The 22,817-nt window shown below is 46.8% G+C and overlaps 1 protein-coding gene across 3 annotated transcripts in view; it reads right to left on the bottom strand.

Moving 5' to 3' along the window:
- Nucleotides 1–22,817, bottom strand: part of SAMD12 (sterile alpha motif domain containing 12) — an 878,347-nt gene that overhangs the window by 182,087 nt on the left and 673,443 nt on the right. Inside the window, exon 5 of one of the 3 annotated variants that reach the window (XM_075352929.1) lies at nt 12,686–12,851. The exons of the other annotated variants lie outside the window; for them this stretch is intronic. Coding sequence (XP_075209044.1) covers nt 12,844–12,851 — 8 coding nt within the window. The 3' untranslated portion in view covers nt 12,686–12,843. Of the gene's footprint in view, nt 1–12,685; nt 12,852–22,817 lie in introns of those variants that run through there. 3 annotated transcript variants of the gene reach the window in all.

Here is a 22,817-nt window from a genome sequence, read left to right as displayed (position 1 = left end):
AAATCCCCAACAGTGTCCCCAGCAAAGCCCCCCCACACCATCACACCTCCTCCTCCATGCTTCACGATGGGAACCAGCATGTAGAGTCCATCCGTTCACCTTTTCTACAAAGACACGGTGGTTGGATCCAAAGATCTCAAATTTGGACTCATCAGACCAAAGCACAGATTTCCACTGGTCTAATGTCCATTCCTTGTGTTCTTTAGCCCAAACAAGTCTCCTCTGCTTGTTGCCTGTCCTTAGCAGTGGTTTCCTAGCAGCTATTTTACCATGAAGACCTGCTGCACAAAGTCTCCTCTTAACAGTTGTTCTAGAGATGTGTCTGCTGCTAGAACTCTGTGTGGCATTGACCTGGTCTCTAATCTGAGCTGCTGTTAACCTGCAATTTCTTAGGCTGGTGACTCGGATAAACTTATCCTCCGCAGCAGAGGTGTCTGTTGGTCTTCCTTTCCTGGGGCGATCCTTATGTGAGCCAGTTTCTTTGTAGCGTTTGATGGTTTTTGCCACTGCACTGGGGGACACTTGCAAAGTTTTCCCAATTTTTCGGACTGACTGACCTTCATTTCTTAAAGTAATGATGGCCACTCGTTTTTCTTTACTTAGAATTTGTATTATGGCAAGAAAAATGTAGCTAACAGTCTACTCAGTAGGACTATCATCTGTGTATCCACCAGACTTCTGCACAACACAACTGATGGTCCCAACCCCATTCATAAGGCCAGAAATCCCACTTATTAAACCTGACAGGGCAAACCTGTGAAGTGAAGACCATTTCCGGTGACTACCTCTTGAAGCTCATCAAGAGAATGCCAAGAGTGTGCAAAGCAGTAATCAAAGCAGAAGGTGGCTACTTTGAAGAACCTATAATATAAGACATATTTTCAGTTTCACACTCTTTTGTTAAGTATTTCATTCCACACGTGTTAATTCATAGTTTTGATGCCTTCAATGGGAATTTACAATTTCCAGTCATGAAAATAAAGAAAACTCTTTGAACGAGAAGGTGTGTCCAAGCGTTTGGTCTGTACTGTGTATATGTATATGTATATGTATATATATATATATATATATATATATATATATACATATATACACAGTATATGTATGTGTGTGTGTGTGTATATATATATATATATATATATATATATATATATATACACACACACACACACACACATACATATACTGTGTATATAAGTATATATATATATATATATATATATATATATATATATATATATATATATATATATATATATATATCTTATCACTATATGTATATAAAAGGAAATATCTTGCAATTTTCACACTACCACAAGGCCAAATACTCTACTCCTACTTCCTATTGGGCATATGAACATTTGCAGCAACATACTGGCTCAGACTCAAGGCCGTAGGTGCATGAATTACTGTTGTCACACCTCTACCCTAGAGCTTTATGGGCCCAAAGAATCACTTTATCCTATATGACAAGACCAATATTATTACAGATCCATGATAGTTAGGGAGCCTGTTGGAAATTTTGCATTGGGGCCCACGACCTTTAAGTTCAGTCACTGCTCAGGTACTAATTCTTTGTGTAGAAGCATTTATCAGACCTTGTACAGGAGGGGGCGGAGGTGATCTGTGACATCACCTATTGTGAATGGTGCATCCTGCATTATCTACTGTATATAGAGGTTATCAGTCATTGTAGAGGAGGAGGTGAGCTGTGATATCTATTATGAATGGTGGATCCTGTCTTATCTACTGTAAATAGAGGTGTTAGCAATCATTGTACAGGAGGGGGAGAGGTAAGCTGTGATATTGCCAATTGTGAATGGTAGATCCTGTGTTATCTACTGTATATAGAGGTGTTATCAATCATTGTACAGGAGGGGGAGAGGTGAGCTGTGATATTGCCAATTGTGAATGGTAGATCCTGTGTTATCTACTGTATATAGAGGTGTTATCAGCTCTGATTTAATCTCATCTGGGTTTCAGCAGCTCTATCTTAATCGGTCTCTTTACTATACTGTCCCTTCTTCAAGCTATCCTGAATGTGGCAGCTAGGATCATATTTCTGTCCAACCACTACACTGATTCCTCTACCCTGTGCCAGTCATTGCACTGGTTCTCCATAGGTGAATATAAACAATATAAACCTCTTACCAACAAAGTGCACCAAAATTCTGAACCACCCTACATCTCCACCCTCATCTCTGTCTACCACTAAACTCGTCCTCTCCATTAAGCTAATGATGACCTAGTACTGACACCTTCTGTAATCCAATCCCTACACTCCTGTCTCCAAAATTTCTCTTGAGCTGCAACAGTTCTCTATAATGCATTACTCTAGATAATATGGTTAATTCCCAGTATCCACAGTTTCACTTGTGCCCGATGACATTCTATTAATTTAACAAGTAAAAACACTTGAAATCTTGTGCATGCTCACTGAATCCAAAAGTAATGTTCCCAAAATCATCAGGATTTTGCGCATCCCCAGGGCGACATTAAAATAGAGGCATGTGCAAGATTACAAGCATTTCTAGGATGTTAATTAAGGGGGCATCCTAAATCTGTCTGGGACTGGATGGAAGTAACACCTTGCTGGACTAGTCAGCAGAAATGTGCAAATATTTAGGATGGGACTAAAAGTTGCAAACATGAACTATTTTCGTGGGCATGATTGGTATGCAAAATTAGGGCTCATAGTCGGACATTTAAAGGACTGGACTGTAACACTCGAGGCCAGTGCATGGGCAGCGAGCCGGATTAGTGGACCCATTGGACCACAGAGAGGACCTGGGCTTACCCTTTAGTGGGAGGGACTTAACTTTGCGCTAACCGCGAGGCGGACACCAGGTACCACTCCCAGGGCAGTGAACGGACTGTGGCAGCTGACCCCAGGACAGATGATGGACTCTGGTATAGGCACAGGTGAAGGCAGGAAGGCTGGGGCAGACAGATATGGTGGGCACAGCAGGGGCAGATAGGTATGGAAAGGCAGCTACAGGGTAACTGACATAGGGGCAATGGGACCTGACGACTAGCTAGATAGATGGGACACTGACTAACTGAAGGTGTTATGCAGGCACCTCCCTTAATGGGAGGGTGCCTTAAATGCACAATGCCTCTAAGCCATAGGCATTTCCAGGAAATGGTGCCCCGCCCTTTAAGAGGAGGTCCGGTGTGCGCACGAGCATCTTAGATGCACTTCCGGGAACCCTGTGCGGCATGTACAGGGCCCGGGAGGGGAAGGAGGCAGCAGGGGACAACAGGACCCAGCCGAGGCCGTAAGTTGGCATCCCTGCAGGAACACTGACGCTACATTGACATGTTCCTTTTAAGAAGCAGCCACAAAATTCAAGAAAAAAAATCCCATAATATGGACCGACCCCTTCTATATACCATGAAATAAATGCCAACCACATACCGAAATGTCCGAAGTTGAGCTTTAAGTGAATCGGTCCTAGTTATTCATTACCATTTGTGGTGGCCTAATGAACCGTAGACATCCTCATCCATCTGTAGATAAACCAGGGATCTACTCAATGCCCTCTGGGAACCAAATCCTCAAAAAACAGCCCCCACTCAGGATTCACATTGAAAGCCAACAAGTCAGCGCGATAATCACTATAAAAACATCCTGATTCCCTGTAATGACACAGAGCGATGGCTTCCCGTGACGACTGCCCACACCACATGATTCACAGCGACACAGGCTGCTGCCGGATCAGTGCAATATATAGCATCTCCTAATGTACATGACAGATATAATCTCATTGTACGCCTATTATATTTTTATTCTATAGCTCATGTATTGAAAAAAAAATCCACCGATTGGGTTTATTGTGCATTTCATCTACTATTTGCTCTAAACTTATTTTTTAATTTTTCCAATTGTTTTCCCCTTTAAGTTTTATGCAATGTTATCCAAATGGGCGGGGTCCTCAATCATGTCTGTGTAGAGTGGAAAGGCAGTCTCATGTACAGTATATATAGCTTCCTTTGAATACTTAAAGGGATTGTCCAGGTTAATTGTGACATCACCTATTGTGAATTGTGGATCCTGTGTTATATACTGTATATAGAGGAGTTATTTGTCATTATAGAGAAGGAGGAGGTGAGCTGTGACATCACCTATTGTGAATTGTGGATCCTGTGTTATATACTGTATATAGAGGAGTTATTTGTCATTATAGAGAAGGAGGAGGTGAGCTGTGACATCACCTATTGTAAATGGTGGATCCTGTGTTATCAACAGTATAAAGAGGTTTCATCAGTCATTGTACAGGAGGAGGAGGTGAGCTGTGATATCAACTATTGTGAATTGTGCATCCTGTGTTATCTACAGTATAAAGAGTTATCAGTCATTGTACAGGAGGAGGTGAGCTGTAACATCACATATTGTGAATGGTGAATCCTGTCTTCTCAGCTGTATATAGAGGTGTTATTAGTCATTGTACAGGAGGAGGAGGAGAGCTGTGATATGTTTTATTATGAATGGTGGATCCTGTGTTATCAGTCATTGCACAGGAGGAGGAGGTGAGCTGTGATATCACCTATTGTGAATTGTGGATTCTGTGTTATCTACAGTATGAAGAGTTGTTATCAGTCATTTTACAGGAGGAGGTAAGCTGTGACATCACCTATTGTGAATGGTGAATCCTGTCTTCTTAGATGTCTTCTCAGCTCAGGTGTTATTAGTCTTTGTAAAAGGAGGAATAGGTGAGCTGTGATTTGTTGTATTGTAAATGGTGGATCCTGTGTTATCAGTCATTGTACAGGAGGAGGAGGTGATCTGTGACATCACCTATGGTGAATGGTGGATGCTGTATTATCAGTCATTGTACAGGAAGAGGAGGAGGTAAGCTGTGACATCACCTATTGTATTGGTGGATATTGTGCTATCCTCTGTATATAGAGGTGTTATCAGTCATTCTAATCCTGCCTGTAATAATGTTGAGAATAGGAAGAATGAGTCTAATATTAAGTTTAGTTGTAAGATTCAATATTTATATAGATAGTGATTTTATATATATATATATATATATACATACATATATAGAGATTATATATATATATATATATATATATATATATATATATATATATATATATATACATATACATATATATATATATATATATATACACATATACACACACACACATATATAAAAATATATATATATATATATATACACACAAATTACTGTGTGTATATATATATATATATATATATATGTAAAAAAAATATATATATACGTATATATATATATATATATATATATATATATAATATATAAATATATAACATTATAAAAATGCATTTAAGATAAAAACATAAAAACATTTGATCTTAACAATAGGTAATTTCCGGATGACACGCTCTTGTTGAGGTTTTCACCTTTCAGGGGATGAGCTGCGCCGTGCTTATTAATCACCATAATTTAATATAAATTTTAATGATTATATACTGCAGTCGTAGCCAGATAAATTTTGCAATTATAAGCTATTAATATCCTCTGGAAAGCTCAGTCCTAATAAAGGCTCTCACTGACTTTCCTCACTTTCATTTTTTTCCATATGAACTCCAAGGTTTCCAGAGTTTGAAAATCCATAATTGCCTTTAATTGCTGCTCTGCCTAAGATCTATTTCTATTTATCGAGAATTCCCACTGTTTTAAAGCTATAGAGATAGTAATTTTCAATGCGCCCGCAGAGACAAGCCTGCGTAAACACACTGACTTCTGGAATTTGCAAATACTTCATAAGTAATTATTACGCAATTACAGACTCATATCTCATATCTTGTCAGTTCTTTTCAGGATTCGGGACAGGTCTGAGGGACCCCTGAATTTGGGCACTTTAGAGAAATGGTTAAAACAGGCAGTCGTGGGATCAAATGTCAATAATAATAAAAATTCCTACACCTCATTTTGTTTGGGATAGCGGGGAACCAGGGCTCCTAAGCTGACCCACCAGCTAAGGGGCTTTATTCTATCCCTAACCTCAGGGATACTCCTGATGGCGGAGAAGGCTGAGTCTTCTTCCAAATCAGGGCTCCTAAGCTGACCCTCAAGCTGGGGGGCCATATGCTATCCTTAACCTCAGGGTTACTCCTGATGGTGGAGAAGGCTGAGTCTCCTTCCGAACCGGGGCTCCTAAGCTGACCCTCAAGCTAGGGTGCCCTATACTATCCCTAACCTCAGGGATACTCCTCATGGTGGAGAAGCCTGTTTCCTTCCAAACTGGGGCTCCTAAGCTGACCCTCAATCTGGGGGTCCTATACTATCTCTAACCTCAGAAATACTCCTGATGGTGAAGAAACCTGAGTCTCCTTCCAAACCGGGGCTCCTAAGATGACCCTCAAGCTAGGGGGCCCTATACTATTGCTAACCTCAGGGATACTCCTGATAATGGAGAGGCCTGAGTTTCCTTCCTGGTCCTGCTCCTGACCAGCCCTGATCTGATTCCCCCTTCCCCAGGGAGGGATGGGAAAGACGTCTGTGAAAACCACAGATAAAGACAGACAATGAAAAAACTAAAACTCTGTCACACAGCATATACACACAAAGGTTAAGATAATAAGAAATTCAGGATGAAAAACAAGAGCAGGAAAGAAGTGCAAAACAACAGGGGTAGACTCCACAATCACTCCAAGCAAAAAGCTCAACAAACCACAACTTTCACCAGAGAGTCTGGGACACCACAGACCAACATAGAATAAACTATAGCTGGCATGGGTAAAAGGATTCCACCAGCATAAATAGGAGGTGAGCAGATGTGATGGGTCTACCCACAACATGTGATTAAAGGAGCAAGCAATGAGATAATAGAGATTAACTCTTGCTTGCCTGCCTATGAATCAGATCAGCACACAGCAGGTCGACGCTCGAGTCTGCATGTGATGATCTCAGACACCATTGGGCGGAATGTCAGAATCTGCACTCCGAACAGAGCTCAATGCTGCCAGGAAGTTTTTGCAAAACTCTGTGTGACAATTGTACCAGCTACTGTGCCAGGGTAGTGTAATAATTGGAATATCACAGAGTAGAAATCAAATTAATTTATGTTTTTAGACAAAGGTTTTGATTCATATTGACCCAATACATTATAAAAAAAATGAAACAAATTTACGAACAGTCTTAATGCTAAATATCTGGCGTATTCAGCTTCTATGTAGAGCAATGTGGCCCTATGACATGCAAATGTGCAATATAAATGCAAATATTTCCAGTTACAATCTGGACATAGTAAGTATAACAGTGTTTCCCACCAATAGCTTGTATGCCACATGTTGCTCTCAACCCCATCGTATAAGGTTCACCACCGCCCACCGGCTGTTGGCGTTTCTACATACGGTAAACTCCATAATACTTGATCGGGGTTGTGTTCCCTTTTAATATGTGTCATATTTAAAAATAGTCTTTCTGCCTTGGAGGTCTTGAGGCTGAAGGTTTCTGACCTTAAAGTTTTATTTTCAACAATGAAATTCATCATCCATCTAATCAGTGGGGCCTCCACCATTCCTGAGAGCTTGGCTCTTAAATTTGCTTTTGTATTGGAGTGGCGGCTGCGCATGTGTGCCACCATTCTGTTCATTCTCTATAGGATTGTGTCACGCTAGGTACGAGAAAGTACCAAGCGCATGGCGAAAGGTAAAGGAAACCTGTATCTAAGGAAAGGGAAGATGGTGACCCCTGACCAAACCTACTACTGGTCTCTGGGGTCCCTCACCATCCTAGATAGGTTCCGCACCTATGCGCCAAGCCGGATACCTGACCATAGGTATCCCTAGTGATGGGCCCTAAAAAAAAGGAAGAGATGGGATGAGCTCTAAACAGCTATAGAAGATATAAAGAGGACACACAAGGGAAAAAGCATGAACTACAGGTAGAAGTTCAACAGAGTTTTCAGCAACAATATCACAGATGAGAGTGTGGCGCCCCTGAGGCTTCAGTCGCCCAGGGTACTGCATCTCCCTTAAGATGTAGTACTCATCCCGGGTAAGGAGAGGTTAATCGCTGGTGTTTCTCACATTCACACACAAAACACAGGTGCTTTCCCACCAAGGGGATGGCCTGGGGTAGACAGTGGGGTGGCCACCACGAAGCATGGACCTTCCCAGTCACTGGGACAACCACCTGAGGGAGCGGGCACCACTTGGGGAAAAGGGAAGGAGCATCTTCACACATAGTCAGTTAGCCCTGGGCACAACTTGGGATGAGACACACACTGGGACCTCGGTGCACTCTTTTTTACCTCACACTTCTGGGAGCACTAGTTTACCCATGGCTTGGAACATACAGCTCAGCCCAGGTTCTCCACAGCTATATGGGATTCCAGGGACTGCGGAGAGTGCAGGAAACACCCGCAGCCCATTACACATTCCACCTACACTGGTATTTGAGGGAGCCTGACCAGAAAGGACTCACAGTGGGAACACTGGCGGTGACCTCGAATTGCTCGGGATCGGCTGGGGCCCATCACGGCGGTGACCGGCATCTTCCGGGTAAGACCAGGACTGTGAGTAAAGAAATCCTTGAACCCACAGAGACTATGTCCGCCTGTTCTTGCCGGCGTCCTGCGCTTCGGCGCCAACTATTACTACTCCCCTCATCATCCTCCCCGAGGCCTCCTTCATCTGTGGGGAGTAGAAACATCATGCTACTACCATCCGCCCTGGTGGACAGCGACAGCAGTGGCGGCTATATCCTGGCTGCGTACTGCAGATGGCGTCACGAGACAAACCTCAACCATCATCCCCCCCTTCTTTATTGTAGACCTCGGGGTCACAAAACTGGGCGAAAGGGCCCCCTGTGACATCCCCAGGCTCGGCGATGAGTATTTAACCCCTTGTTCCTTGGGTGCTACAAGAGCAAGCCACCTGCTTGCAACCTAGGCTTGAGAGAACTGAAAAATATCACCAGCACCAGTCCAAAGGAAGCAAGGGGTATTTATAAACCAAGGGAATACTGATGATCAGCAGCTGGGTGGAAAGTGAGCTCCTGCTGGGTCCAAAAAGGAGAGATGAATCCAGCAGGAAAGCTGCCTATACCAATGAATACTGACAGCAGGAACAATGGAAAGTCAGGAAGCATTCTGCGCAGCCAAACGTTGTGACCTTCTATGGCCAGAAACCACATGACTGTCTGTCACACATGACACATTGCTGGAGAAAACTAAGCGCTGTATTATGTTTTATCGGCCAGTCTTCCACAGAATGAATACGCATGTGTGGCTTCTGTTCCATCCCGGCAGGGCTTTTCAGTTCACAAATCTCTGGATCTGCATGAATACAACAGCTTTGACCATGATCAATCCCAAGTACAGGACTATGCCTCATCGGAATGAATCACTGGTGGTGCAACACTTTCGGAGAAAGCCACGCGCTGTACTCAGCTGTCTCCATAAGTCCTGTAGAGAATGAAAGAAGCGATGGAGCGAATGTGCAGCTTCCACTTCATTAAGACGGATCATGACGGGATCGATGGTGGTCCCAGCTTCCATTGTTGGGCATAGCCCTTTAAAGGGAACCTGTCACCACTTTTTTGGCCTATAAGCTGCGACCACCACCACGGGCTCTTATATACAGCATTCTAACATGTTGTATATAAGAGCCCAGGCTGCTGTGTAGAACATAAAAAACACTTTATAATACTTACCTAACGGTTGAACGGTTGGCCATATTGGCGTCTTCTGTCTTCGTCCTCTTTCTGAAGCCTGGGTGCATGACGCGTCTACGTCATACACACTCGCCGGTCCTGCGCAGGCGCACTACAATACTTTGATCTGCCCTGGTCAGGACCTGAATGCCGGCGAGTGTGGATGACGTCGGACCCGTCATGCACCGCAGCTAGAGAAGGAGAACAAAGATGGCCAAAAGAGGCAGCACCGGCACTGGAAAACGGAGACGCCCATATGGCCAACCGCGTGACCGTTAGGTGAGTATTATAAAGTGTTTTTTATGTTCTCACAGTGGCCTGGGCTCTTATATACAGCATGTTAGAATGCTGTATATAAGAACCCGGTGGTGGTGGCCGCAGCTTATAGGCCAAAAAAATGGTGACAGGTTCCCTTTAAAGTTCTCCATGGAATGGGCAGAGGCTACAACTTTGGTGCAGCCCACAAATGGTTCCCTTCAGTTTCCAGTCCCTTATATAAACCTGTCATACTGGTATACAGTATACAGAAACTCTTTCCTCCTCATTAGCTGCCATATCTGATTGCACAGCTCCATAAATCAATAAGCAGCCGGCAGTAGAAGTATCTGATTTCTAGATTAATCACAATCATACGGATAACAATGCAAATAGCTCAATAGCGGAGAACGAGCGGAGCCTAATAAGTGTGATTGTGCCGTGCGGCGGACGTCTTGCTTCCGTACTGCGCGGCAGGCTTTCTGATCACTGTCTCAGCTGGTATTCAATCACTGATTACCCTAATAAAGAAGAGCGGCGGCGGAAACAGAGAAGACGGAAGATTAAACTGTTGAGCATTAAATGAAATGTGCCCTTTTTTCCCTCTTTTCTCCTCTCCGCAGCTATTAATATACTTTTCAATTGAAATCAGGGATTGTAACATTAAACCTGCAGCCTATGACTCGGAGTCGCGGCTTATCGCCTATGGTTCCTTACCAGCGGCCGTCTCCCGGTTATAAAGTATTAGCCGGGAGAACAGCAGGGTTCACTAAAAGTCTATTGTCTCCGACGAGGAATTATGAACTTTAAAGCTCGCCATTTCCCCTTTGTGTGCGGCAGGAGCCATTGTGTTCCCGGATTATGTTTCTGCAGACCTGTAGGAAAGTGACCATATTTCAAGACCAAGAGAGGAAAAAAAGACGGCTGCCGGCAATAGCAATGTATTTTTACTGTTGTAGCAGAGCTAAATGTGTCACTTGGCACAATATGGATAATATACAATGTGTTACCTGTGGCTTTACTGGGCTGAAAGTAATCCGAAAAAGACACTGAGCCCCCCTCTGCCCATTATAGGGGGCACAGAGTGCAAATACTGCATGATAATCTGGATGTCAATCTTGTGTGGACAGAGCTGTTATAATGTGCAAAAGATGACTATCTATCCATATCTATCTATCCCTCTATATATCCATATCTATCTATCCATATCTATCCCTCTATCTATCCCTCTATCTATCCCTCTATCTATCCCTCTATATATCCATATCGATCTATCCCTCTATCTATCCCTCTATCTATCCCTCTATATATCCATATCTATCTATCCCTCTATATATCCATATCGATCTATCCCTCTATCTATCCATATCTATCTATCCCTCTATATATCCATATCGATCTATCCCTCTATCTATCCCTCTATCTATCCCTCTATATATCCATATCTATCTATCCCTCTATATATCCATATCGATCTATCCCTCTATCTATCCATATCTATCTATCCCTCTATATATCCATATCTATCTATCCCTCTATCTATCCATATCTATCTATCTATATATCCCTCTATCTGTCCATATCTATCTCTCCATATCTATCTATCCATATCTATCCCTCTATCTATCCCTCTATCTATCCCTCTATCTATCCCTCTATCTATCCCTCTATCTATCCCTCTATATATCCATATCGATCTATCCCTCTATCTATCCATATCGATCTATCCCTCTATCTATCCATATCTATCTATCCCTCTATATATCCATATCTATCTATCCCTCTATCTGTCCATATCTATCTATCCCTCTATCTGTCCATATCTATCTATCCCTCTATCTATCCATATCTATCCCTCTATCTATCCCTCTATCTATCCATATCTATCTCTCCATATCTATCTATCCATATCTATCCCTCTATCTATCCCTCTATCTATCCCTCTATCTATCCATATCTATCTATCCCTCTATATATCCATATCGATCTATCCCTCTATCTATCCATATCGATCTATCCCTCTATCTATCCATATCTATCTATCCCTCTATATATCCATATCTATCTATCCCTCTATATATCCCTCTATCTATGCCTCTATATATCCATATCTATCCCTCTATATATCCCTCTATCTATCCCTCTATATATCCATATCTATCTATCCCTCTATCTATCCATATTGATCTATCCCTCTATCCATATCTACAGTATCTATCCCTCTATTTATCCATATCTATCTATCCCTCTATCTGTCCATATCTTTCTATCCATCTATCTGTCCATATCTATTTATCCCTCTATCTATCTATCCATATCTATCCATATCTATCTATCCCTCCCTCTATCTATCCCTCAATCTATCCATATCTATCCATATATATCTATCTATCCCTCCCTCTATGTATCTATCCCTCAATCTATCCATATCTATCCATATCTATCTATCGCTCTATCTATCCATATAGATCTCTCTATCCATATCTATCTATCTATCCCTCTCTATCTATCTATCCCTCTATCTATCTATCCCTCTATCTATCTACAGTTAGGTCCAGAAATATTTGGACAGTGACACAAATTTTGGCATTTTACCTGTTTACTAAAACATTTTCAATATACAGTTAAGTAATCAATACATTTTTTTAAGTGCATATTCTCAGCTTTAATTTGAGGGTATTCACATCCTAATTGGAGTTAGGGTTTAGGAATTACAGCTCTTTAACATGTAAATAAAGGACCAAAAGGAATTGGATAATTATCTCAAAGCTCTTTATTGCCCTGTGTGGGTTATTCCCTCATTAATCCATCATCAATTAAGCAGGTAAAAGGTCTGGAGCTGATTCCAGGTGCGGTATTTGTATTTGGACGCTGTTGCTGTGAACCCACAACATGCGGTCAAAGGAGAACTCAAAGGAAGAGAAACCGACCATCATGAGGCTGAAAAAAAAGAAAAAAAATCCATCAGAGAGATAGAAGCAATATGTTAGGGGTTGCCAAATCAAGAGTTTGCTATATTCTGGGAAAAAAATGAGCACACTGGAGAACATGGGAACTCAAAGAGGTCTGGACGTCCATGGAAGACAACATTGGTGGATGATCACAGAATCCTTTCCCTGTTGAAGAAAACTCCTCACATCAACTCAAGTGAAAAACACTCTCCAGGAAGTAGGTGTTTCAGTATTTAAGTCTACCATAAAGAGAAGACTTCATGAGAGCAAATACAAAGGGGTCACAACAAGGTGCAAATACAAAGGGGTCACCATATGGTGCAAACCATTAATCAACCTTAAAAATAAAAGGCCAGATTAGACTTTGTCAAAAAGCATCTAAAGAAGTCTCCCAGTTGTGGAAAAGCAGCAGAGGACAGATGAGACTAAAATGAGACTAAGGGGTACTTTGCACACTACGACATCGCAAGCCGATGGTAGCGATGCTGAGCGCAATAGTCCCTGCCCCCGTCGCAGCTGCGATATCTTGTGATAGCTGCCATAGCGAACATTATCGCTACAGCAGCTTCACACGCACATACCTGCCCTGCGACGTCGCTCTGGCCGGCGAACCGCCTCCTTCCTAAGGGGGCGGGTCGTGCAGCGTCACAGCGACGTCACACGGCAGGCGGCCAATAGAAGCGGAGGAGGGTGGAGATGAGCAGAAGGTAAACATCCCGCCCACCTCCTTCCTTCTCATTGCAGCCGGGATGCAGGTAAGGCGATGTTCCTCGCTCCTGTGGCTTCACACACAGCGATGTGTTGCCACAGGAATGAGGAACAACATCGTAACATCAGTCCTTCCAAAATTATGGAAATGACCAACGCTACACCGATCATACGATTTCAACGCTTTTGCGCTCGTTAATGATAGTAAAAAGGATTCACATACTCCGATGTCGACAGCAACGCCGGATGTGCGTCACTTTCGATTTGACCCCACCAACATCGCACCTGCGATGTGGTAGTGTGCAAAGTACCCCTAAGATCCACAAGAATGGTGGGAAGAAGAAAGTATGGAAAAGGCTTGGAATGGCTCATGATCCAAAGCAAACTACATCCTCTGTAACACATAGATGAGGCAGTGTGATGGCCAGGCATACATGGCTTCCAATGTCCCTGGGTCAATAGAGTTTATTGATGATGTGACTGAAGACAGAAGCAGCCAGATGAATTCTGAAGTGTACGGGGCGATACTTTCTGCTCTGATTCCACCAAATGCAGAAAAGTTGATTGGACGGCGCTTCACTGACAGATGGACAAGGACCCAAAACTTACTGCGAAAGCAACACACGAGATCTTAAGGCAAAGAAGTAGAATATTCTGCAATGGCCGAGTCATCACGAGATCTTACCCCAACTATCTTCCTTTCACATGCTGAAGACAAAACACAAGGCAAAAAGATCCACAAACAAGCAACAACTGAAGTCACCACAAGAAAGGCCGGCAAAGCTTCACAAAGGAGGAAACCCAATTATGGTGATGTTCATGGCTTCCAGACTTCAGGCCGTCATTGCCTGTAAAGGATTTTCTACAAAGTATTACAAATGAACATTTTATTTATAGAAAAGTACATTTGTCCCATTACTTTTGAGCCCGTGAAATGAGGCGGCTTTGTAGAAAAATGGTTGTAATTCCTAAACATTTCATATATTTTTGTTCAATCCCTTTAATGAAACCTGAAAGATTCCACCTCAATTGCATCTCAGTTGTTTCATTTTAAATAAATATCGGCCTGCAGAGCTGAAATCATGAAGATTCAGTCACTGTCCAAATATTTCTGGACCTAAAGGGGGCTTTACACGCTGCGACATCGCTAGTGATGTCGCTAGTGTTTGCACCCGCCCCCGTCCTTTGTGCGTCACGGGCAAATCGCTGCCCGTGGTGGACAAAATCGATCGTACCCGTCACACAGACTTATCTTCCTAGCGATGTCGTTTTTTTAAGGGGGCAGTTCGTGCGGCGTCACAGCGGCGTCACACGGCAGGCGTCCATTAGAAATGAAGGGGCGGAGAGCAGCCGCATGAAAGTCACGCCCACCTCGTTGCCGGAGGATGCTGGTATGGTGCTGTTCGGGGTGTCACACATAGCGATGTGTGCTGCCTCAGGAACGACGAACAACCTGCATCCAAATTCAGCAACGATATTTGGGAAATGGACGACGTGTCAACAATCAACGATTTGGTGAGTATGTTTCATCGTTAGCGGTCGCTCGTACGTGTCACACGCAACAACGTCGCTAACGAGGCCGGATGTGCGTCACGAACTCCGTGACCCCAACGGCATTTCGTTAGCGATGTCGTTGCATGTGAAGCGGCCTTAACTGTATCTATCATCGATCTAGATAGAAACTCCCATGTACAAAACATTTCTCGCCGCGGCCGATCACATTCTTTCATCCAAACTCCCCCAACCATGTCTGTATGGAGCGTGTGCAAGATCAAATCAAAATCAAATCTTTTTCTATTTCCCATGGTTGTGCACTGGGCACAATCATGGGGAATAGAAAAGGACATTCCCCAAACTTTTCTGACAAAGTTGGAAAATACAGTTGTGCTGATGAATTAAGGTTTCACTTCACTGGAACTAAGGGGCTGAAGTCAACCCCTGAAAAATAAGCCCATAGCATTACCCCTTCCTCTTCCACCAAACTGTACAGTCAGGGGGAAACGTTCTTCTGACCTTCTCCAAACCCAGACTGGTCCATCAGATGCCAGATAGAGCAGTGTGATCCGTCACTGCACAGAACACGTTTCTTCTAGAGTCCAGTGGTGGAGGCTTTACATTACTCTATCCGACACTTCACATTGTGTTTGGTGATGTACGACTGCAGGCAGCTGCTTGGACATGGAAAGCCACTCCAGGAAGCTCCTGGTGCACAGTTTTTGTGCCGATATCTGTCTAGCTACCACTAGGGGGCGTAGGGACTCAGGTAGGAAAAGAACTCCTAAGTGTAGTTAGACAGAAGCCTCCTAGAGGTCGCTAACACAAGAGCAGGGATAGTTGATCAATCATAGTCTAAAGGCCCCGTTACACTCGTCGATTTATCTGGCAATATGTTGTCGGGGTCACGGATTCCGTGACGCACATCCGGCATCGTTTGCGACGTTGCGTGTGACACCTATGAGCGACTCTGAACGATCGCAAATAGGATGAAAATCGTGGATCGTTGACACGTCGTTCATTTTTAAAAAATTGTTAGTTTTGGGGAAGCAGCCGACATATTGCTCCGTTTGACACCCTGCCAACATCGAACAACATTCAAAGGACCGCCTGGGTCCAAAAATATATCGTTGATCACTGATGCATCGATTTTGAGATCGTTACGTGTGACCGCAAATAAACATCCTATAAGCGATACCGGCAAATCGTAAATACGATCTGGGCGTGTCACGTCGCACATGCAATCACATGATAAATCGACGTGTGTAAAGCGGCCTTAAGTAGGGATGTCAAGTCTCTATACCGAGGAGTAAACTATCCAAAGTCAAAGAACAGAGCTGAGGTCGGATACCAAGAGAGCAAGTACGCACAGGGGAGGACGAGGGGAACACGGGACAGGACAGGAGACCAGAGGGCAGGGAAATATGGAGGAAAGCATGGGTAGGAGGGATAGAGGTATGGCCGGGCAGGAGGAACGGAGGTCAGGTCAGGCAAGAGGGACGGAAGTCAGGTCGGCAAAGGGGAACAGAGGTCAGGACAAACAGTAGCGGGTAGCAGGACAAGAACCAGAGCACGTCTCACAGGAACGGAGCCACAACAGAGCCGGAAATATCACTGGCGGCGTCCTGGAGGCAGCAGCACTAAGATATGGTGGCATGACCCCCGGAATGAGCCCAGAACAAACAGACCTCTCCTGGAGGCAGGATACATCGATTGGCTCAGGAATGACAGAGCCGTGCATGAATTATGACAATATCAACATGATGAAGCTGAGTGCAATGGACATACATGTGCCGCCCCCGTGCTAGCAGCCGACACTGCTCGGGCCCGGACCTTCAGGGATGGTGGCTTGAAGGTCTCCGGACCCGAGGGTCTCGCGGACACGCCGAATAAAATGGGGGACGTAGATGTACGGGCTAGGCCTTAATAGGTTTGTGACGCCACCCACGGTGTGTGGTGAGGCAGGCCACCACTGCTGCTGTTACGGGGCACCCAGGGGAGATGTTGTGCAGCAAGATGTTAACCCCTCCGTGGGCAGGGATGGTGGCCCCGGGACCCGATGGCTCTTGTGCACGGGGAATGACGACCGCAGGGGGTGTTGGTGTACTCACTGTCAGTAGTAAAACACACATGTCTCTAGTAAACCAAGGTGGTGGTGGCCAGTGCCGTTCGGGATCCCCCACCTGGCTGGTGGTCTCTATCCTTTTCCTGCACTGACTTTAAGTAGAAAAGACTTCCTTGTATGAAACGTAGGCGTCCGCTCCCGGCTGGATGTGGCCTAAGGAGCCGTGCCCGCAGACGCTGGCCTGTGGGATCTATGGGACTTGGCAGTGACCTCTTATCCCTAATCGGTGGGCTGTTGTCTTCTATGAGGGACTTTGGGTGGGACAGGACCTCTAGTCCTGGCCTCAATCGGTTAATTAACCAGTTCCAGTAAGTTGTGGTGCCTGACTTCAGGGTCCGAGTACCCCCCTTTGTGCTACAGTTTCCGGGCCGGTTCCTCGTGTCGGTACCGGTGGGCTACAACCCTGACCCGGTCCACCTCGGTTCCACCGAGCCGTCTTCCCGTCTCCTGTTGACGGAGACCACCGTCTGCCTCCTAGCCAAGGCACCAGGGCTCCTACCCTGGTACCTGTCAGTTTGCTTCATGCCTGACACACAGGCCTGACCTCCACTCCCACTGAACTCTAAAACTGATCTGACGCTTTTCCCACCCCGGGCAGTCTAAACCCCTGGGTGGGTGTGCACCAACCACCTGGCTACGCCCACTGGTGTGTCTATCTGTCCCTAAGGGGGGTGACTAGGGTTTAATGGTTTGCTGTGTATTTCCTAATGAGGGAAGGTGTTATTCAGGGGCCTATTTGTGACTACCTGGTTTTGCCAGGGCGTCACCCCCCCCCCTTGGTTAAACACAGACTGTCCGCGGGCTGTCTGACCACCACCGGTTTATTTTTACTGCAGAAAAGATAAAAGGAATAAAACATTTTACAAGCATAATAACGAAATTTACACTGCAAGAATATTTTGGTTTCTTCCCTTACGGGAGGCAGGTTACTTAAACGTTTCATAACATAACCGTGACGGGACAAGACCGGGTCCTTCTCGCCTTTACCACCCAAACAAACCTAACCCTGGTGCCACCACTAAAACACAGGTTGGCACCCCTTGCCCAAGTCCAGGTTAAGTCCGGGTGCTGCCCAAACGGGCCGGGTAAAAAGTTTCTTACCCGGCAGTACTCTCAAGGGCCCCACGTCCAGGGGACCCCTGACCCGGAGGATAGTCACCGGTCCCAATGGTGACTGGGCCTCGGCCTACTCTACCGCAGGCCCATCCTCCAATCAGCCTCTCCGGAGACTGCAGCAAGGTTGTAGAAGAAAGGTCCAGGATTATTTACAAGGCCCAATAGTTTATGGGTTGGCCTGCAAGTTCTCAGCCATTGTTTTTGGTTTTAACTTAAAAAGGGAACATCAAAAGGCACACTGTCCCAACGGGAAACTGAACTGTGGGTAGCCGGGAACCACTACCTAATACTCCTCATCTTCATCAGGGTTGGAGAGTGGCGGAGAAGGGGGTGGATGTGGTGCTGGGCCCCGCTTCCGGCCCACCTCTTCACATCGAGGGCAAACCACCCCCTCTCCCCACAGTGCCTGGTGTAGACCACCAACTCCCCGGGCTCCAGGTCTCGGTTGGGATGGTCGATGGGCAGGTGCGGGTAGACATCCCTCCGGGAGACAAATAATTCCGCTTCCATGCCCAGCTCATAGATAAACCCCCATCCCTTTTGGGGGTTAAAGTGCCGGACCTGGCCCTGATGAACCGGGCCCCGCACTCAGAAGGTTGCGTTGCGCAGGTTGTCCTTTTCATTATAGGTCCGGGACAGGACCTCCGCCTTCCGTTTCTCTCTGGCGGCGATTTCCATTCCCAGCTGCCGCTCCCAGTACGGAGCTCCTATTGGTTGCTCTGGGTCAATTTGTGCAGGGGATGGACCCAGCCGGAGTTCCTTCGTGCCGGCGGCCATGACCGTCACCTTCTGCAATGGGGAACCATGCTGTGACGTGGCCTGCTCTGCCGCTTGGCAGCTACATCCCCGCCGTGCCTCAGCCGAGGCCGGGTTCCTGGGAGCGGTCAGCATGACCTGTGGGACTGGTTTCCGGTCTGCGTCCACCGTGGCCGGGCCGACTGCCGGGGCCGTTGTTGTGTTAGGCGTGGCTCCTTCCGGGACCGGGATCGCTGTCGGGTCTTTGGCCAGATGGGACACCTTTCGGGCGCTGGACTTGCGTGAAGCCGGTGTTGGTACCGGGGTGGTGACAGGCTTGCTGCCAACGGCTTCTTCTGGCTGGTCCTTGCGGGCCACCGGACGGGCACCGCTGCCGGTGTGGCTGGCAACCGACCGAGTGGGGCGTCAGCGGCAGGTGCGGGTGGTGAGGGAGGCAGCGTGGCGGGCAGGCCGGGCCCCTCAGGCTGGTCGGCCGGTCCCTGAGGAACATAGGGGCGTGGGTCGCTTACCCGCTCCTCCAAGGTTGCCTCCACTTCACGAGCCTGCACAGCTGCAGCCAGCTCTGCCATCTCGGCCGTCCATCGCTCCATGATATAGCGCGCCTGCGCCTGGATCCGGCGGCACATACACTCCGTCTGGGCTTCTAACCAGGCCTTTGTTCTGGGCACGGGCTCCTGCACTCCGGGCTTGCCAGACGGGTCGGCCATGCTGCTCAGCTGATGTCCAGGAACAAGAAGGGTGGCATGGTCCTGGAGTCCCTGCCCTTTATCTGCTCGATCACATGCTGCAGAATCTTCGCCTGCCCCCCCTTGGTCTTTTGATGGCACTCTTTTTTCTGGCCTGTAAGTTTCGTTTTGCGACTTCCGGCCTCGCTTTCGGGCCGCGTTCTCAAGGGACGGGGCTTCGGCTTTCGCGCCCTTTTCATGGGGAAGAAGATGCTGAGCTGTACTTTTTCGCGCCAAAATGGCAACCAAAATGGCGACTTCTGAAATTTTGGCAACGGTTCACTGCTGACTGTCCAATACAAGGCGCACTTCCACAAGGTAAGTGTATGGGTAAGTATCCTGTTCGTGACACCAAGTTTTGGGGTGTGCTACCCCCGTGCCAGCAGCCGACGCTGCTTGGGCCCGAACCTTCAGGGGTGGTGGCTTGAGGGTCTCCGGACCCGGGGGTCTCGCAGACACGCCGAATAATATGGGGGACGTAGATGTATGGGCTAGGCCTTAATAGGTTTGTGACGCCACCTACGGTGTGTGGTGAGGCAGGACACCACAGCTGCTGTTACGGGGCACCCAGGGGAGATGTTGTGCAGCAAGATGTTAACCCCTCCGTGGGCAGGCATGGTGGCCCCGGGACCCGATGGCTCTTGTGCAGGGGGAATGACGACCGCAGGGGGTGTTGGTGTACTCACTGTCTGTAGTAAAACACACAAGTCTCTTTTAAACCAAGGTGGTGGTGGTGGCCGGTGCCGCGGCCGGTTGCGTTCGGGATCCCACACCCGGTTGGTGGTCTCTATCCTTTTCCTGCACCGTTTTTAAGTAGAAAAGACTTCCTTGTATGAAACATAGGAGTCCGCTCCCGGCTGAATGTAGCCTAAGGAGCCTTGCCCACAGACGCTGGCCCGTGGGATCTATGGGCCTTGGTGGTGACCTCTTATCCCTAATCGGTGGGCTGTTGTCTTCTATGAGGGACTTTGGGAGGGACAGGACCTCTAGTCCTGGCCTCAATCGGTTAATTAACCAGTTCCAGTAGGTTCTGGTTCCTGGCTTCAGGGTCTGAGTACCCCCTTTGTGCTACGGTTTCCGGGTCGGTTCCCCGTGTCGGTACTGGCGGGCTATAACCCTGGCCCGGTCCACCTCGGTTCCACCAAGCCGTCTTCCCGTTTCCTGTTGACGGAGACCACCGCCTGCCTCCTAGCCAAGGCACCAGGGCTCCTAACCTGGTACCTGTCAGTCTGCTTCAGGCCTCACACACAGGCCTGACCTCCACTCCCACTTAACTCTAAAACTGATCTTACGCTTTTCCCGCCCCAAGCAGTCTAAACCCCTGAGTGGGCGTGCACCAACTGCCTGGCCATGCCCACTGGTGTGTCTATCAGTCCCTAAGGGGGGTGACTAGGGTTTAATAGTTGGCTGTGTGTTTCCTAATGAGGGAAGGTGTTATGCAGGGGCCTATTTGTGACTACTTGGTTTTGCCAGGGTGTCACATGCACACTGTGTAATGGCGGACAGCGGATGCCATATTGGTTGTAGGAATAATCCATTGCTCATCCACACTACAAATCTGGTAGCTGCTCAGATACACTAATGCAGAGCATCACCTTAGGGGCATACTCATCGGAGGTAGGGCCTTCTTTTGGGTGGTCTTTTTGATCTGGTTTGCATCCAGATTGGCAACGCTATACTGTATTACTGAAACAAATGGTATGGCTGTATAGTGTCTAAAACGACAATAAGAACGATACCTTTTTTGTTGTAATCTGATGTTCCACTGCTGAGAAACTGAGCTTTGAAACCATATGCAAATTAGCTTGGAAGTGCCCTGGAGGCGTGTCCAAATGTACCGCCCAGGGCTATGTGGTACTCTGTCCCGTGCCGTCTATGTACGGGGATGCTGTGTCACGAGTGTACTGCGTCCGTTGCCCGGTTCCATGACCCTGGGGACACTTTTGAATAGGGAGATATTTACAGGGGATTTGAAAGAGTTTGTATATCATGACGCCACATGCAGGTTGCGCTAAGTAGAGGGAGATACCGCTGCACAGTTTATGGCTGCTGGGGTTGGTGGTGATGGCAGCTGGTATGTTGGCCCCCCGCAAGTAGGGCTGAGACCCAGGGTGTAGATGATGGAGTGCGGCATGGAAGAACAGAGACCACACGATAAGAATGCAGTGCAACTTTGGTCTTTACTCACTGAGGTAGGCAACACTGGACTGCTGGTTCCGACCTCGGGTCCCTGTAGTCCCAATGCTGGTGTGGTACCCTGATGGCTTCTTTCCCCGCACCTCTCTGTTACTTGTGTGGAACCCCGGAGCGTCTGGGGGTCCCCTCCTGTTAGTTGTCAGGCTCTCGTCCGTACGGTGAGCAGTGCGAACCCTGTCGGGTCAAAGTTCTGTTCCGGTTCCTGGCTCAATCGTTACTGCTGGTGCCCACGGATTCTTGGGTCAGTCAGGTCCATGAAGGTCCCCTTACTGCTTAGAACATCCACCGAACCTAGAGCCCTGTGCCCCGTCGGTGTTTTGGTTCCAGGGGTACCTCTTTGTACCCTCTCTGGCAACCACTCTCCTGTGCCCGTCAGGTCAGCTTTACACGACCATGTTTTTAGACACGTCCCTCTCCTTCACTGGTATCCATCAACTGACTACTGTCTGTCTCCTTCCCCCCGGGGTTTTGGCTAGGTGGCCATCCATTGGGTCCCTGACTAGTCAGTCATCCCTATCTGGGTGAGGGAACTGGGGATGTTATGTGTGTAGAATGGTACTGGCATTGAGTTTTCAGGTCCCTGGGGGTAGGCCCTGCATCGGTGACAGGATGCAGTACCTAGTAGTGCCCTAATGGGTTCAGGGGCGCTACACAAACATAAGCACCTCCCCAATGCACTTCCAGGCTTCAAACATTGATTTCTCAGTGATGGAACATGCGATTACTACAGCACAGGTATCATTTTTATTCTTGTCGTTGAGCCTATACAGCCATGCCACCAGTTTCAGTAGTAAAATCAAACTGACAGGTTCCCATTGTGCATGTAGTATTGTAT

Source organism: Anomaloglossus baeobatrachus, chromosome 6, assembly GCF_048569485.1.
Source record: "Anomaloglossus baeobatrachus isolate aAnoBae1 chromosome 6, aAnoBae1.hap1, whole genome shotgun sequence".
NCBI classification, from domain to species: Eukaryota; Metazoa; Chordata; class Amphibia; order Anura; family Aromobatidae; genus Anomaloglossus; species Anomaloglossus baeobatrachus.
Note: the sequence above shows the minus strand (reverse complement) of the source record. Positions and strands in the feature narration are given on the sequence as shown.